Source organism: Dermacentor andersoni, chromosome 9 (genome assembly GCF_023375885.2).
Source record: "Dermacentor andersoni chromosome 9, qqDerAnde1_hic_scaffold, whole genome shotgun sequence".
Taxonomy (NCBI): Eukaryota; Metazoa; Arthropoda; class Arachnida; order Ixodida; family Ixodidae; genus Dermacentor; species Dermacentor andersoni.
In genome coordinates, this window is record NC_092822.1 from 99,745,304 (window position 1) to 99,760,252 (window position 14,949).

At 45.4% G+C, this 14,949-nt stretch overlaps 1 protein-coding gene across 1 annotated transcript in view; it reads left to right on the plus strand.

Moving 5' to 3' along the window:
* Positions 1-6,534, plus strand: part of LOC126527886 (ATP-binding cassette sub-family C member 2-like) — a gene marked incomplete at its 5' end in the record, with an annotated part of 78,474 nt that extends 71,940 nt beyond the window's left edge. Inside the window, 2 exons of the mRNA XM_072284581.1 lie at positions 4,329-4,523; positions 5,668-6,534. Of these exons, the coding sequence (XP_072140682.1) occupies positions 4,329-4,523; positions 5,668-5,818 (346 nt within the window). The remainder of the gene's footprint in view (positions 1-4,328; positions 4,524-5,667) is intronic.
* Positions 6,535-14,949: the final 8,415 nt, after the last annotated feature.

The window sequence follows — 14,949 nt, forward strand, 5'->3', positions numbered from 1 at the left end:
ACTGAGCACAAGCTGTCCACTGCCTACCACCCACAAACGAACGGTCTTACGGAACGTCTCAGCCGAACAATCAGAGATGCTGTCGATGTACGTCTCCAACGACCACCGCGACTGGGACGCCACACTTGCCTACGGGATGTTCGCATATAACTCGTCCCGACATGACACCACAGGATATTCACCCTTTTATCTTTTGTATGGTCGCAACCCCACATGGCCGTTTGACACCATCCTCCCTTCTGCGCCACATGTTGCAACTGAGTACGCTCGGGAAGTCGTCGATCGCGCTCACATGGCACGTCGAGTCGCCCGATCACATTTATAAGCCTCGCAGCATATAAAAAGAGATCGTTCTCACGGGTGCCATCGCGATGTTAAGTTCCCGACAGGTGCTTGGGTGCTCCTTTCGTCACCATGTTGTCGGGTTGGCCTCTCCCAGATGCTTCTCTCTCGCTATACTGGGCCTTACGAAGTCCTACGTCAAGTTAACGACGTAAATTACGAGATTGCGCCGCTACAGTTTGATACATCATCAAGTCCGACGCCTGTTGACGTCGTCCTCGTTTCGCGGCTGAAGCCATACTTCGTTCGTAATTCTTCGCCTACCACGCGCCGAGACGGCGCTTCACCACCCGGGGGTCCTGTTACGGAAGGATGAAAGAAGAGAGGAAGATGAAGATCGCGGGACGCTGGCTCCAGCGTGTTCAGCTATCTTAACTACTCTGACTCATTTGATATATAAATGTATTGTAAATACAATCTTCTAGACTCCAAATATCCCCTTAACAATATGTAAAAGCAGCCTAGCAACTAATTTCATTGTTGTTGCCGCGCGCTATGGGTAGTCAAAACATAGTTAGGACTCCGGAGGAGCAACGTGAATAGGAGCAGTCGCAAAAGGAAAATCCGGCAATACGATCAATGACGGCTTGCTGCATGCCAAAATATGTACCACGGGGAGAGATCGTGTTTGTACTTAATCTTGGCCAAGAACGTAGAGAAAGTGCTCGCGCAACCCATCACAGTGTATCACAGCTACCACAAAGCGATTGTCACTACCATTACTCTAAAGCAATAAAGCACTGCATACCCATTTCAGCAGTTGCAGGGGTGGTTTTCAACAGTTTCGCTGCACATCCACTGTCACATGGCCGGGATGACGAGTCAATTTTTTCTCTGCCCCATTTCTTTGAGGATAGCGTACTTGTTTGACGGCAGTCTTTGGAAGCGGCGTCATGCGAGCCATTGCAGTTCGAACACTCGAAGATGGTTTCACGGCAAGTGTCTTTTGTGTACATGTTCTGCGCCCACGAGGCAGAAAGCATTCAGCCTGCACACACGGCCTTGTGGCACTGAAGTGGTTTTGGTAGAAACCGGCGCCTAAGCCAAATGAAGCTTCGGTGTCCATAGCTATAATTTATTAAAATGCCTGCTTACAAACAAAGTGCACTCCGCGATTTGAAACGCAAGCAAGAAACAAGTCGATCTTTGTGATGTGTGTCGAACAGACCAGCAGAGTGTGAGTCAACTTTTCCAAATGCAGAAGTTTCTTATCCAAGTAGCTATGCGATGCGCGTCGTCTGTTTTTTTTGGGGGGAAAAGATGAACTCCTACATTGCTACCTTTCCCCCGCAATGACACGCATAATATACAAAATAATTATTTCTACTTCCGTCTTTTCTTTCATTTTCGGGCTTGTTCGCGGTGGCATCAAGTCAATTTGAGAACGACAAGGCATTAAATGCATGTCGTGATGGGAGACCCCCTTTCGCTTCAAGCCTGAACCTGGATCGTCTGTTACTCGGCGCCGCCGCTAGGTGGCGAGCATTTACTTGAAGGCGATTGGAAGATTGGTGGAAGAAAAGTAGAGAAACGCCGAAACACGAAGACGTACAAAACAAAGTTCAGAAGGGGGGGTCAGAAAATTTGGTTATAGGAATTCATCGTGCGCCTTTTTTTTCTTTTTTCTTTTTCTTTACCTAGGTAGGACATTCGCTAGGTAGGTCCCAATCGAGATCAGTGGACAGACGCTCCTGAATTATTTCACGGGACATCGTGTCTTACTATTGCAAATGACAAGTACGAGCGCCATATCATAGTTCTAGCTGAGAATTCCGACACGAAAGCATGTGAGTCATGCTGAATAATGTAAGCAGCTAGCTCTGCCTGAAAGCGCACCATGATCGTAACGCAGCGCAGCAAATACATGCCTTGTTGCGGCAAGCAAGAACCAGGTAAACCTCCGAATTTGAATTTGCCGGTCACCAAATTCAAGTCACCAATCGTCAAATGTCCGAAAAGATGAAGTAGCGGCAAAAAGTTATCTTACGTATTGACCCGCAATATTTGTAGCACGTGAAAACTTGGGTATAAAATCAAGCAGCGCGAAGACGACGAGGGCGGGTGTCGAAAACAAACACTTCAGGACCAGCGCCAAACTACGAACTGAAAGTTTTCTTGATTGAACAACCAGCTTTAAAGCATGTCAAAAAACGCTAACAAGAACCAAAAGGTTCATGGGCATGCGTACAGTCAAGTACAGGTGTTTATCTAAAAAAGTGTGTCTCAAGTTTTATTAGACCGAATGACGCTGCGCTGACACATTTATCCCCTAGTTTAGCAATGCAGTAAGCTTCTAAAAAATCTATTTCTTTTTTTGTGTGTGCATTTTGCGAGAAAAAAACAAAAACCTATTGTCTTGTGACACTATAGGTTTCTGAAGTACGCTTTCGGGTTTTGTTGATGTTTTTTGACATGGTATAAAGATGGTTGTTCCTTCAATAAAATTTTCAGTAGGCACTTCAGTGCTCGTTCTGTTGTTCGTTTTTGATTCCTCTACTCGTCTTCTTCGCGCTGCTTCAAGTTATGTATAATATGAACCAACTCGGCAAATCAAGTTGTTGAAAACTTGAATTCTAAAATTTTCGTTCCTACGAAGTTTTCTGCCCAAACATTTGCATAATCAATTAGCCGCGCTTCGAGGTTGTGACCTTAGATGCATTGCAATGCATATTACTTTGTTGCGCTTCCTATAAAACCATACAAAACAATTAGGAGCTATTTTTCAACTTTTCCAGTATGTACACGAAAAAAGAATTCAATGATTTCTTGTATTGCAGGACTTCGTCTCCTGCAAATTGCAGCACATCCATACTAATCGAATTATGTGTCGTTCACTCATGCTTTCTTAACGTGGTCAGCAGATTTATGCAAGCGTACAGTAACGATTCATTAGCTTAATAATTAGTTTATTACTTACACGTTATTCTTTGTTTTTCGTTTTATTTCGGTATGCATCATATCACTTTGTTGTAAAACATGTTGTGCAATTCACGCGCATTTAAAGGCAGTTTTTAATGCATTTTCGCTATCTTTCATTGGCATCGTTATTACGCTATTTGTACCAACTGGCGGGCATCCTCTTGGGTTGCAGTTTTCGCTTCAGAACAGCCGTATGAAAACTAGACCACATGCACGATACAGCGCTTTTAACTAACGCAGTTCAATGCAATACATCTGTGCTTTGGCTCTGAAGTTCTTCAGAAAGTTCAGAAGTTCTCCTCTAGAGGAACTTTTGCGCTAAAATCACTGAGTTACCACAAGTATAGGACAGCTAACAGTCTTCATTTTTAGAGCTGGCGATTCATTTTCATTGTACTCTCTCTTAAAGTGTGTCCTGTGCAAACCCACTAAATTTCTTTTTCTGTTCAGACAGTTATTTAGCGTTCAAAAAATCATTTTGTCGCAAAAGCAACCACAGTCGTCGTGTTACATCGGAGTACGCGCATCGAAAAGTTTACGTGGTGTTTGTTAGTATCCTGTCACAATGCGAAAATATATGTTTAACAACTATTTGCAGTGTTCTTTAACTACCTATCAATAGCAATGTTAGAGGTTAAATGAGACCAACTACTGACAAACAACAAATTTGTTGTTATATGTGAGCCTGAACGAGATTAGTTTAGGTGTCCACGAGATTGTCGGAGTACACGATCTCTATGCGTTCCCCCTCATTTTCACATCCTGACGGCGCAACCACACTGTCGACGCACGCAGACATAAGTACTAAAGTTATCTCTAGTGATCTTAATATAAAGCTCAACATCGGCAGACATACAAGTGTTTAAAGGTTACAGGAGTTGGCCGCGTAATCTACTGTTATCCGTGTGATCTCAACATTCATCGTCTCCTGGGCCCCGTCAGGCTGTTTTCTTGCAGCTTTTAGCCCAGGAGTCCAGCCAGGATTTGTGACGTCATGGTTCAAAGCGCTCCGGTCCTCCGTCGGGAAGGAGGTGTTGATTCCCTCATTACAATTGCCCTCCTCGCAGTGTGGGACAGCGGCAGCTGGTGTGCCTGGCCAGGGCCCTCCTGCGCGGATCCAAGGTTCTTCTGCTGGACGAGGCGACGTCACAGATGGACGGCGACACAGACCGCCTGATCCAGGTGGCGCTGAGGGAGGCCTTCGCAGACTGCACGCTCCTCACCGTGGCGCACCGCGTTCACACAGTCCTCGACTACGACAGGTGAGGCGGCGTCGCGATTCCGGCGACAGCATGTGTGACCCACGTGCGGACTCCGTGCGCAGGCGCCTGACGTTTCTCTCAGCCGTGTGATCGTGATACACTATACAGGAGAACTCCGGACTCTTTTGCTGTTATAGCGTTAACTCGCGAAAGGTTTGGCGCACTTGTGACAATGGGATGACTTGTGACAATGCACAATTGCGGGTAAGATTGCATAGTTCGATGTACCTTCTTCTCAGTATTTCTGCATGCGAGTTACAACGCGAGTTACATGCTGCGGATTTCTATCGGCGATTCTGTAGGTGGTATTTCTGTAGTGCTAAAGATACAAGTCTCAGTTTAAAGTTTTGACGTACGGAGTGTCGCCTAGCTAAACGGGAGCGCCAGGCACACATGTCCCTTACAGCTATAGACCACTAGCTCGCTGGCCCTGAAATTTCACCCACAGGCCGCATTTCGTAGGGGGTTCGATTTATTACCACGTTTGGGCGCATTACTTGCAGCTTTCATAGGCAACAAAATAAGAACTGCATGACATCTGCGGTGAGGCCGTAGCAAAATGGCCCAATCTACTCGGGTGGGTCGGCCATGAATCGGGCGATACGAGGGTTCAAAAAATAAATAATTAGGGTAAAATATTTTAAACGAAATTAATACCTACGCGTTCTCCAATTAAAGGTTAGATGATAATAATCTGAAGTGAAAATAGATCAATGTTACAGTACACAAATGCAAAAAATGCTAAAACACAGAGCATTAATGAGCATGCATCTATTCTTGTTTCAAACACTGGAGTGGAGAGGATCACAACCGTTGCAACTCGGTAGCCATTTTTTCGTCAGTCCTCCATAATCGGTATGTGCCACTGTGACTCGAGGGGCATAGAATTCTTGCGTGTATTTGTATTGTAACGTGTAGCTCTTTGTGCAAATTAGGTGCAATTTGGTGGAGTGCATATTGTGATGTGTGTTATTCCGACGTCCCATGTGATATAATATCTATCCGTGCAAGCTGACTGTTCGTTATCATTGCAAGCTCCCACACACTAATGACCTCGGGCAGAAGTTAGGTAACGAATGCATGTAAGTAATTAACATTTCGAGCGTTGTCTGTTTGTTCTTATTTTTGATTTCCTCTCTTGCAGAATACTCGTGCTCGAAGACGGGAAAGTTCGAGAGTTCGACTCCGTGCAAGCGCTGCTTTCGGACACGTCTTCTGTCTTCTACAGCATGGCTGCTGAGTGCGGCATTTACAGCGCTGAAAGGGAACCAGATCTAATCAGCACTTGCTTGTGACAGACTGATCTCATACCAGTTTTCATTTTTTTTAAGTTCGGTAATAAAGTTTGTCTTCACATTGCATTAAGTGGTAATTATGATACGCAACTTTATAAGGTCCTAGAAAATGGCACAAATAATACTTGACAAATGCCATGTCTTCAGCAATCTGCTTGCAAATGCACTACAAGCGTTTTTCTCGTATTTTACCACTACTAGTGTTGCGCGCCAATGCTACACCCCTCTCTCTCTCCCATCTCTCTCTTCCCCTTGTCCATTCCCCCAGCGTAGAGTAGCCAACCGGACTCTTGACTGGGTAAGTACCTGCCTTCGTCATCTTTCTCTTTCTCTCTCTCTCCTACACCCCTGGAAGTGAGTAGCATGAATAAACATGAACAGATCATTAATAGAAACGATGCCTCAAAAACGTGTGTGGTTATGCCAAAGCTTTCAGTGTAGTGTAGATATAAAGTACCGGAGTAGTTGTAAAAGCAAGAAATATATATATATCGTTTTTTGCCGGATGGCTGAATTACACATCTCCATCCGATGTGTTTGACCCTATCAGTAGTTTCATATGGGTTTTAGATTCCGTGCATCGGGGTCATTTCGTGCGAACGTACGATTTTTGTACGTTTCTGTGTTCTCGTGCGACACGTGTGAAAACCCACGACCCTGAACGACTTTTTAAAAGCAACACGCTCAATAAAGATCAACTAAGGAACTGGGAAAGGACGAAGTGGCAAGGACAGGGTCGCTTGTAATAGTGACGTCATGCAGAGGTGCGGCTGTTTCAACCCTGTAACGCCAAAACGCAGTTCTACACCAAATAAAGTTACAAAAACTTGTTCGACTTTATTTCTCGGCATGCACAGTACATTTACATATAAAAAACAACTAAATAGCAATTTAGGTATAAACTAGATAATATCGCGATTATTTCATCGGCACTTGCTTTGCTGAAGGGCCCGCAACTGAGCACTCACTCGAGTGTATCAAAAACACCACCATAGGCTTTGCCTTAAGTCTTCCATGCTGAAATGAGAACTCTCAGGTATCGAAATAGCGTATCGTGTGCATGATGCGATTGGTATAACAGGCTTAAGCAAATGTAGCACAAGCACACTCCGCGAATTGCCCGGAATACATCTGCCGTCTGTTCTATTTTGTTTCTCCCTTAGACAGCTTGTTCATTTTGTGTCGTTGTATTTAATTATCTGTATTTAGACTCAGTTTGTTATCATGTAACAGTGGAGCTCTTTTCTGTATGCCTGTATTCCTTTTCGATGACCTTCGCGTCGTAGGCAGACTAAGCTAAGCTGCAGACTTATTAATAAATGTTGAGGCCTTGCTGCCATCGAGTTCGGCATGTGTTTGTTAGTGAGTGACGGAGTGGCTTTATTAAAAGCTAATAGAATGAAAGCAAACAATCAGAAAATACACTTACACTTGGACCCATTGCCCAAGCGTGAAAATTATTCACGAGGTCGTTGTTCCTTCTAAAGTCGTACAGGCTCGTGTAGACGGGCTCGTGTAGACGTGCTTAGTGCAGGACGAACACCATTCCTTATAGGCCTTATCGTCTTCGCCGCGGAAAGACAGTCTCTGGAAGGCCTTCTGCCTATGGGTGGCCAACGCTCGGTGATAGGAAGCCTACAGCTACCTTCACAAGCTATTCTGCAGATAAATAGTAAAACAGACGCAGGCATTTCTGAATGCCAGGTTAGGCATAACATCCGCCCTGCGCCTACGTGAAAGCTTTGTAGATTATATTACACAATTTATGATCATATTATATGATGTCATTACATTCTCTAGATGCGAAAGATAACGATAGGACGGCGCCTGACTCAGTGACTGAGAAGATTACGGCAGAGCCTATCTAACGATGGATAGCGACGTTAATTTGATTAGCACTGAAGCAATATCGTGAGATACCGTATTTCAACCGCCGAACAGTGTCATTCATATGCACGAGGCATGTGTGCAGCCGGAGTTTTCACTCGCATGCCTATGGATTCGCACTGCCATCTAGCGTCGCCGCCGCGAAGTCTGCGCGTAGGCTGAATTAGATTGCCTGAATATATACGACATGTGGCCGATTCCCCCAGCACCGGAGGAATTTCGAATGATTTCTTTTCCGTGAAACGTCTTTCAATTCGGGCAGCGCAGGGAGTGGCTTCTTAAAGGCGCGTGTAACGAAAAACATGCAATAATATTATCACATACAGGGTGCTTCAGCAAACACTTCCAACATTTTTTTTAATTGCCTTGGGCAGATGGCAAAATTCTAGTACATGAGCTGGTCTACTCAGAGAGACAGACATTGCATGCTGAAACATTGAAATGCATCATCGGCTAATTAACAAAATGCATTCATTCAGTTTTTAATTAATTATATAACGGAACATATTGCAAGTTACAAATTCTAGATGGTGAGATTGCAAGGCCTATCCACTTGAAAAGAATTGTGTGGATGGCACCATCTACGAGATATGCACCGTCAAACTTGCGGTGAAAATGCACTGTCGTTCCATTCACTTTCTTCACAAAACGTCGTCTTATGCATTGAAGCCCAACGGTAGCTGGAATGCCAATGCATTTCTCCACAAAGTATCCGGAACGAATCTCTTGAAACTGGTGTCATCCTGAGAATTCGTTCCAAGGAAATCTGCCTGGCGAACTCCCCGGCTAGAACTTGTAAATTGCAATATGTGCTATATGAGTTAAATAGTTAAACACTTCATAAGTGAATTTTTGTCAATTAGTCTATCATGCATCTCGATTTCTCATTCAAGTAATGTCCGCCTCTTCGAGTAGACCAGCTCACGGACTAGAATTATGCTATCTGCCACAGGTAATTTTTTTCTTAAGTTTAAATACTCGCTGAAACACCCTGTATATCATTACGACTGTACTAGCCTCGCTCCTTACATTGGTATTGTTGTGCAGACAAGAAATCCTTTACACCATCGTGCAAGGGTTATGTGCACTAATGACTCCGTTGTGACGCCACAGGTGGCGCCATATTGAAGCTAAATTTAGCTTCTTGTTCGGTGCGCCGAGAGGCGTAGTTCCGTTGTACGTTGGTCGATCCGACAGGGAGTGGTCAGGTTCGAGAGCTCGCTGAACCGTGCTAGGTCTCGTTCAACCGTGCTAGTCTGAAGAACACATTGAACACCGTGACGGGTGGTGCCGGATTTCAACACCACGAAATGTGCGGTGCTGTAGTTCTCCAGCTCTCAACCTGACGCAGACGCGGTTCTCGCCAGCTGTGCCACACTAACATTCTGAACGGAATAGTGTTACCTTGGTATAAGGCTTAATGTGTCAAAACATGTAGAGGAGGCACCCATGGACCAGGTGAAACGGGATACTACGAGAGCATGCCATTCACTGCGCAGACGATGTATGCGCGGTTGCAGCCATCCAGTGTTGGTGCGACAGCTCTTCAAACCGTTACACGTGTCCGGTCTCACGGATGCTAACTCGGTTGCATACTGGTCGGCTTAAACGCGAGGATGAATGGAACGCAGTCTGCGCGAAGTTCGAAGCACAGCTATAGACTGGCCATGCGGGCGTCGTTGTCGATACGATCCAGGGTGACATCGCCTGCTCTTCTTTCTAGGCTAGAGAAGAATCCGGTAAGGTTTCATTCGACAGTCGTCTAAGGGTAACGCATGACGAGGGGCTGGCCCGACGAGTGTTCAGATACCTACATTTTAAAGGGGTACAGACATAGTGAAGGAGACGCCTATACATTATTGAGCGTAAGTTTGGTATCCTCGCTCGTCCCGTGCAGGAAGAGACCGAACGCAAAAGGGTGAAGGCAGCGACGCCTGGGGTTAGGAAAGAGGAGACCGCGCTATGGTAGTCTGCCATGTTCTTCAAGCGAACGCCGCACTTATACAGGACCCACGAAGCCGGCATTGAAGTATAAAACCTACACGACAACCGCAATGGGAGTCGTGTGCTCTACGGGGCAGGCGCAGGAGCACTGTACACTCTTGTGCATCGATGTCGCCATCAACCGAAACCAGAAGTGCTGGCTGCGAAGTGCCGCGCATAAGGAGAAGCGGAGGATTACGCGGGTCATCTCTTCCTCGACTGCAAGAGCCTCACGCCGCACCACACAGAGGGCAGCACATTAGCTTTAGCGCTGGGATAATACGTCGGACGCGCTCGAGATAAAAGAGTCCACCAGGAAGAAAAGGCTGCATCGAAGGTGAAGGGTAGCGAGTAGACGTCTGGGAACCGAAGTTAGTGACAATGTAGACTTTTTCTGTTTTGTTCCTGTTTCTTCTTTATTATATACAGTGTTATTTTATTGTTTTTATTTTTTTATCATGGCTAAGGTGAAGCACAAGTGCCCACCAATTCACATCAACATCAACGTGCGTCGGAGTCCAGCTGGCTTGAGTATACTGCCCAATGAGGACACGCGTAAACAAAACATCTTTTAAAACGTCTTACAAACATTTTTTTTTATTTTCGTATCTTCTGTTTGTCAAAAGCCGTTTGTCGGCTGCTTCTGCATTCCAAATTTTGGACCGTCTTATGCTGCAACCTAGGAATAAGGCCGCGAAATTAAGCAACAAGCATTGACACAAATTGTCGTCTGTCTATTTAATAGGTAGCACACGTTCTTACACATATCAGTGTAGGACGTATGCGGCGACAGCGTCCCTCCTTTTAAATTGGGATCCTGCACGACCATAAGCATAAAGCACCTGTGAAACTGTTTCGACGACGGGCGTTTAGTTACAAGCACAATAACAGGAAACTAGATCGCCCTTTCAATATTCTTGCATCCAATAAGGCAGTTTCGGAGATTCACCCCTTCGAAAGAGCGGCAATAATGTCACCGGGGGAATATTCAAATTAAGCAGGTTCTGTCACGCCTATCGTCTATTCTATAGATTCGAGAAACCCGCATTCGGTCTTGTAGGAGGCATCGGCACATATGTTTTCCCTGGTAGAGTGCCTGAACGCCATTACTAAGTCGAGGCAGTTGTGTTTGAAGCTTTCGCTTGACGTTATCGCGATGCAACTTCTTTAATCAAAGTTAATCCTGCATCTTCTAGGAGAATGGGCTCGTCGTTATTAGACGCTGTACACGTGGCAATAATTACAGCACGTTTACGTAATGCATTGGTCCCTGCAAGAAAATATATCGGTGTGGTAATGCATGTGGCATTAAGTCTTCAAATAAATTGCGCGATTTGATTCGACGATCTAAACGCACTAATACCCCTGTTACACGGGTGACCTTAACTGCGGTTAAGGTAACCGCGGTTACCGCTAAACGCGGTTAGCGCGGTTACACAGCAGGCGAAACTGCGGTTAGGCTGCTAACCGCGGTTGACCGCCAACCGAGCTTGGCAACTTCGGTTTAGTGTAACCAACGTGTCGGAAACGCTCAAAATGGCGGACGGTACTTGTCCCGAGCGCAGCGCTGACGCTTCCCAGATGTTTTCCAAAAAGCGTATCATTTGGCCTGACGCGACACCTGAGGCACTGATATGCATTTGGGAAGATAATCTGGCCGCTCTGCGCTCAAGTAGTCGAAACGCGCGCTTCTAAACAGAGATGACCACTACGCACAAATTTAGAATTTTAAGTACAGCGCATTCAAACTGGACAAGTGAGACACCCAAACGCTGTGTGTTTGTGCGCGTCTCACTTTCTTGTACCGTTGATGGCGCTGCTTTTAAATGTATAACTTCAGTATTTTTTCAAGAAATACTTTTTGTGATTATTTGTGCAATGTGAATTCGCAGTGTACATACTTTAGCACCTCAAAGCACTGCCTTTTCTTCATTTTTATTCTTTCTTTTGTAAGTGCAAGCGTACAGTTCCAAACTACGTTCGCGTAAGGTTGTACGCCCTCGAATTATGCAACCAATGTTTGTTAGTTGAAACATTCATTTGTTCATTAAGAACTTCTTTTTTCCTTTTCATTCAGTAGACCTCACTTTATTTTATATTTACCCATTTGTGACCCTTAATTCTGACTTTTTATATATTTGTATGCCCACCAGGCATCCTCACACCTGAGAGCAGGAGTGCCGAAAATAAATCACCTGCACGTGCAAAACACAGTCTTACACGTTAAAACTCGAATATCGCAATTGTTTTGCTAAAAGATACCATCTTTATACCACTGTAAGCAAACGTCGAAGAAAAATTATTCAAAATGAAGCCTGTACGCATGAGATCGCGTTACGAGTCATCAGATCATTAACCGTGAACGGATATCCCGTGTAACCCTGGCGGAATACGGTTCGCGTTAACCGCGGTTGAGCGAATTAACTACGGTTAAGTTTACCCGCGCTTAAGCTGCCCGTGTAACTAGGGTATAAGAATGCGCTATCTGCTGCCGAATCACGTCGTTGTTTCAAGTGAACGTGTGGTGCAGAGTACGGCTATTTACCATGTAGAGAAAGTAGCCGAACGTGGAGGCCTCAGAGAAAGATACAAAATGCGTAGACTAAAAGGTTTATTGAGGCAGTTATCTTCTATCATAAGTTCATAAATTTTATGACTATACACTGATCATTGCCTCCCATCAACACAGTGACTGCATGGATTTTTTAGTCAATCTGTGCGATACTCAGAATGTTATAGAACATGCGTGGCGCAGGCTGGGGAAACTCAGGACGTGACCGATGAGGCATAGGGAGGGCAGTGACGTCGGCAATGTGTGCTTTCCTTAATTTTTAACTGCTTAATGTTTTTCAGGCTTCTTGGAGAAAGAGAGAGAGAGGGAGTAACTTTGTTGATTTTCCACGGTGGGGTCAAGAGTGGGGAAAGTTAAAACTCCCTCCAGCCATCGGCCAGGAGCGCCTGCTCCTTTGGCGGCCACCTAGGCCATCTGGAGGCCCTTGCACTGAGTATCGGCATCCGAGCTGAGCAGTACCGTTTCCCACTGCCCGTTGTAGTTATCAATTTTCTAGCTTCGTCTGTTGTGATGACTGCATTTGGAGAAGCCCTGCGGACTGATCCGTCACCACTTTTCCAAAACAAAGAAAGCAGTTTGGAGGCGATCGAAACTTGAGGTCAATAAAGGATTATCTCGTGCTAAATTACCATGGGGTTGAGAAGGGGGCGTACGGCACTTTACCGCGTCACGAATTTTTGGTCTGCACTACATTACGGCTCGGCCCACATTTTCCAGGCTGCAGCACCTCCCGCATCCGACCACATTGTTAAACCACCCCATCTTCGGGATCTAGCCACGAAAGCAGGTTTGAAACAAAGATACCCGATACAGAAAAAGCGTGAACAACTCGGCAAGCAAGACATTGTAATAAAAAAAAATTGTTTCAGATAATGAATGGGCCGGCGCACCGTAACGCGGTCGCTATGGCCGAGCACCTTGCCTGTCAATGATACTGCTTTATGGCGCAGAGAGACGTACCAGTGGCAATATGGTGACAGCAGTCATACGAGCAGGCTTTATACTAACGTTTCTGTATTGAACACAAACTCTTAGGCATCTGTCGTTATAGTTATCCCCTAAAGACAGTAGACGCTGCTTTCGAAATGCTCCCAGTAATTTAAGTATACTCCCACGATTTGACACCATCGTAGTGCAACGAAATTTCCGAATCACCGCAAAAGGGCAACCTGGGCTGCTTGTGTGACTGCTCTCGGCTGTAAGCGACAACTCAGAGCATATATGAGGCAAATTGTGGGTTTGTTTGCAGACTCAAAACAAAAAGATGATTCTCCGAAACATCGCAGAGTGTCGTAGAACGCGATGGCATCTCTGCGTAACCTGCTCTACGAAGACGATAAAACGAGAATTCGCCTTTTTTCCAATGATAATTATTGCGCAGCCTCTCGCATTTACCAATTAAGGGTTTGTTTATGCGGAAAAGCGATTATGTTCATAAATTCGGCCATTAGATTTCAACAAAATAGGCTTAGGTATGTAAGTTATTATGCTCAGGTATGAGTATGTTATTAGCAGCTACGCGTGTGAGTAAGCTTAGAGATTGATCTCAAGCCCGATCTCTGCGTGTGGGACACCGACCGCAGCCAACAATTGCAATGTTCGATACAGGCAAAGGCAGCTATACGCTTCTTTTAAATGCGTAAGCAATTCTATGCCTGTCCAACGACAAAATCATCCCTCCCTCCATCCTGTATACGACGACCGCTTTCGATAAGGTAGGCCAACGGCAATTAGTGGCTCAAATTGGAGGCCCCAGAGAAACCTATGCGCAAAGCGACGTGCGCCCTACAATGCAAACACCCAGGAATGGACAGGGACCCACGAAGATCGCAATATTTTGGTGCCGACTAGCTCCTCATTAGATTGGAAGCGCGAGCAACTCTCGCTCATACACAGTCACATCGCCGTCACCAAACGTAAGTAAAAACAATAAAACAGGCACGTCGCACGCAACCAGTACAAGTTGAAACGTAGCACGCTGCCATAACAGCAAGCGCACGAATAAACATTCATATCAAATTATCTTGGGCTACGCAACTTTGCCTGATCACGCTCCAAATCGAAAACAATGCGCTAACGGCGGACCAACGGAAGATTAGGCAACGCGATTTTATATCGCCGAACGAGCGACACTTGTCGAGGCCGTAAAGTTTCGGCCAGTTTAGGAACTCTGCCCTTTGCTAACTGGTATGCATCCTATCGTGCTGCTCTTCTATTAACACGTGCAAAATAGTATCATTATAATCTTGTGCTACATAATTAAATGAGAAAAAAAGCAGCCTCATGGATAAGTAGCAGGCGGAAGTGGGAAATTGTGCAAATCCCATGCACTGCGCGTATCAATGTTATGCGAAGCATTTAGCAGGCGCCTGACCGTGCAGCGTTTCTTTTACGAGAAGGACCAACTTATATATGTAAATCGAGTAGTTGTGTGTGTGCACGGTACGCAAGCGTACATGTGTGTGAGGACAGCGCCATTACCACGACCCCGTCGAAGACGATCGTATGACAGCAAAAGCAAATCTTCACCGACAGGTCGGCGCCATCTCTCCACATCACGTTTGTTGGGATCTACACCTACAGTTCTAGGTTCTGCACGATGAACGCAGGCGAGAGAAAGGCGCATTGTTACGTCATCTGCAACTACGTGTTATACAATCGTACATACCTATGCCTATGCCATGTGATG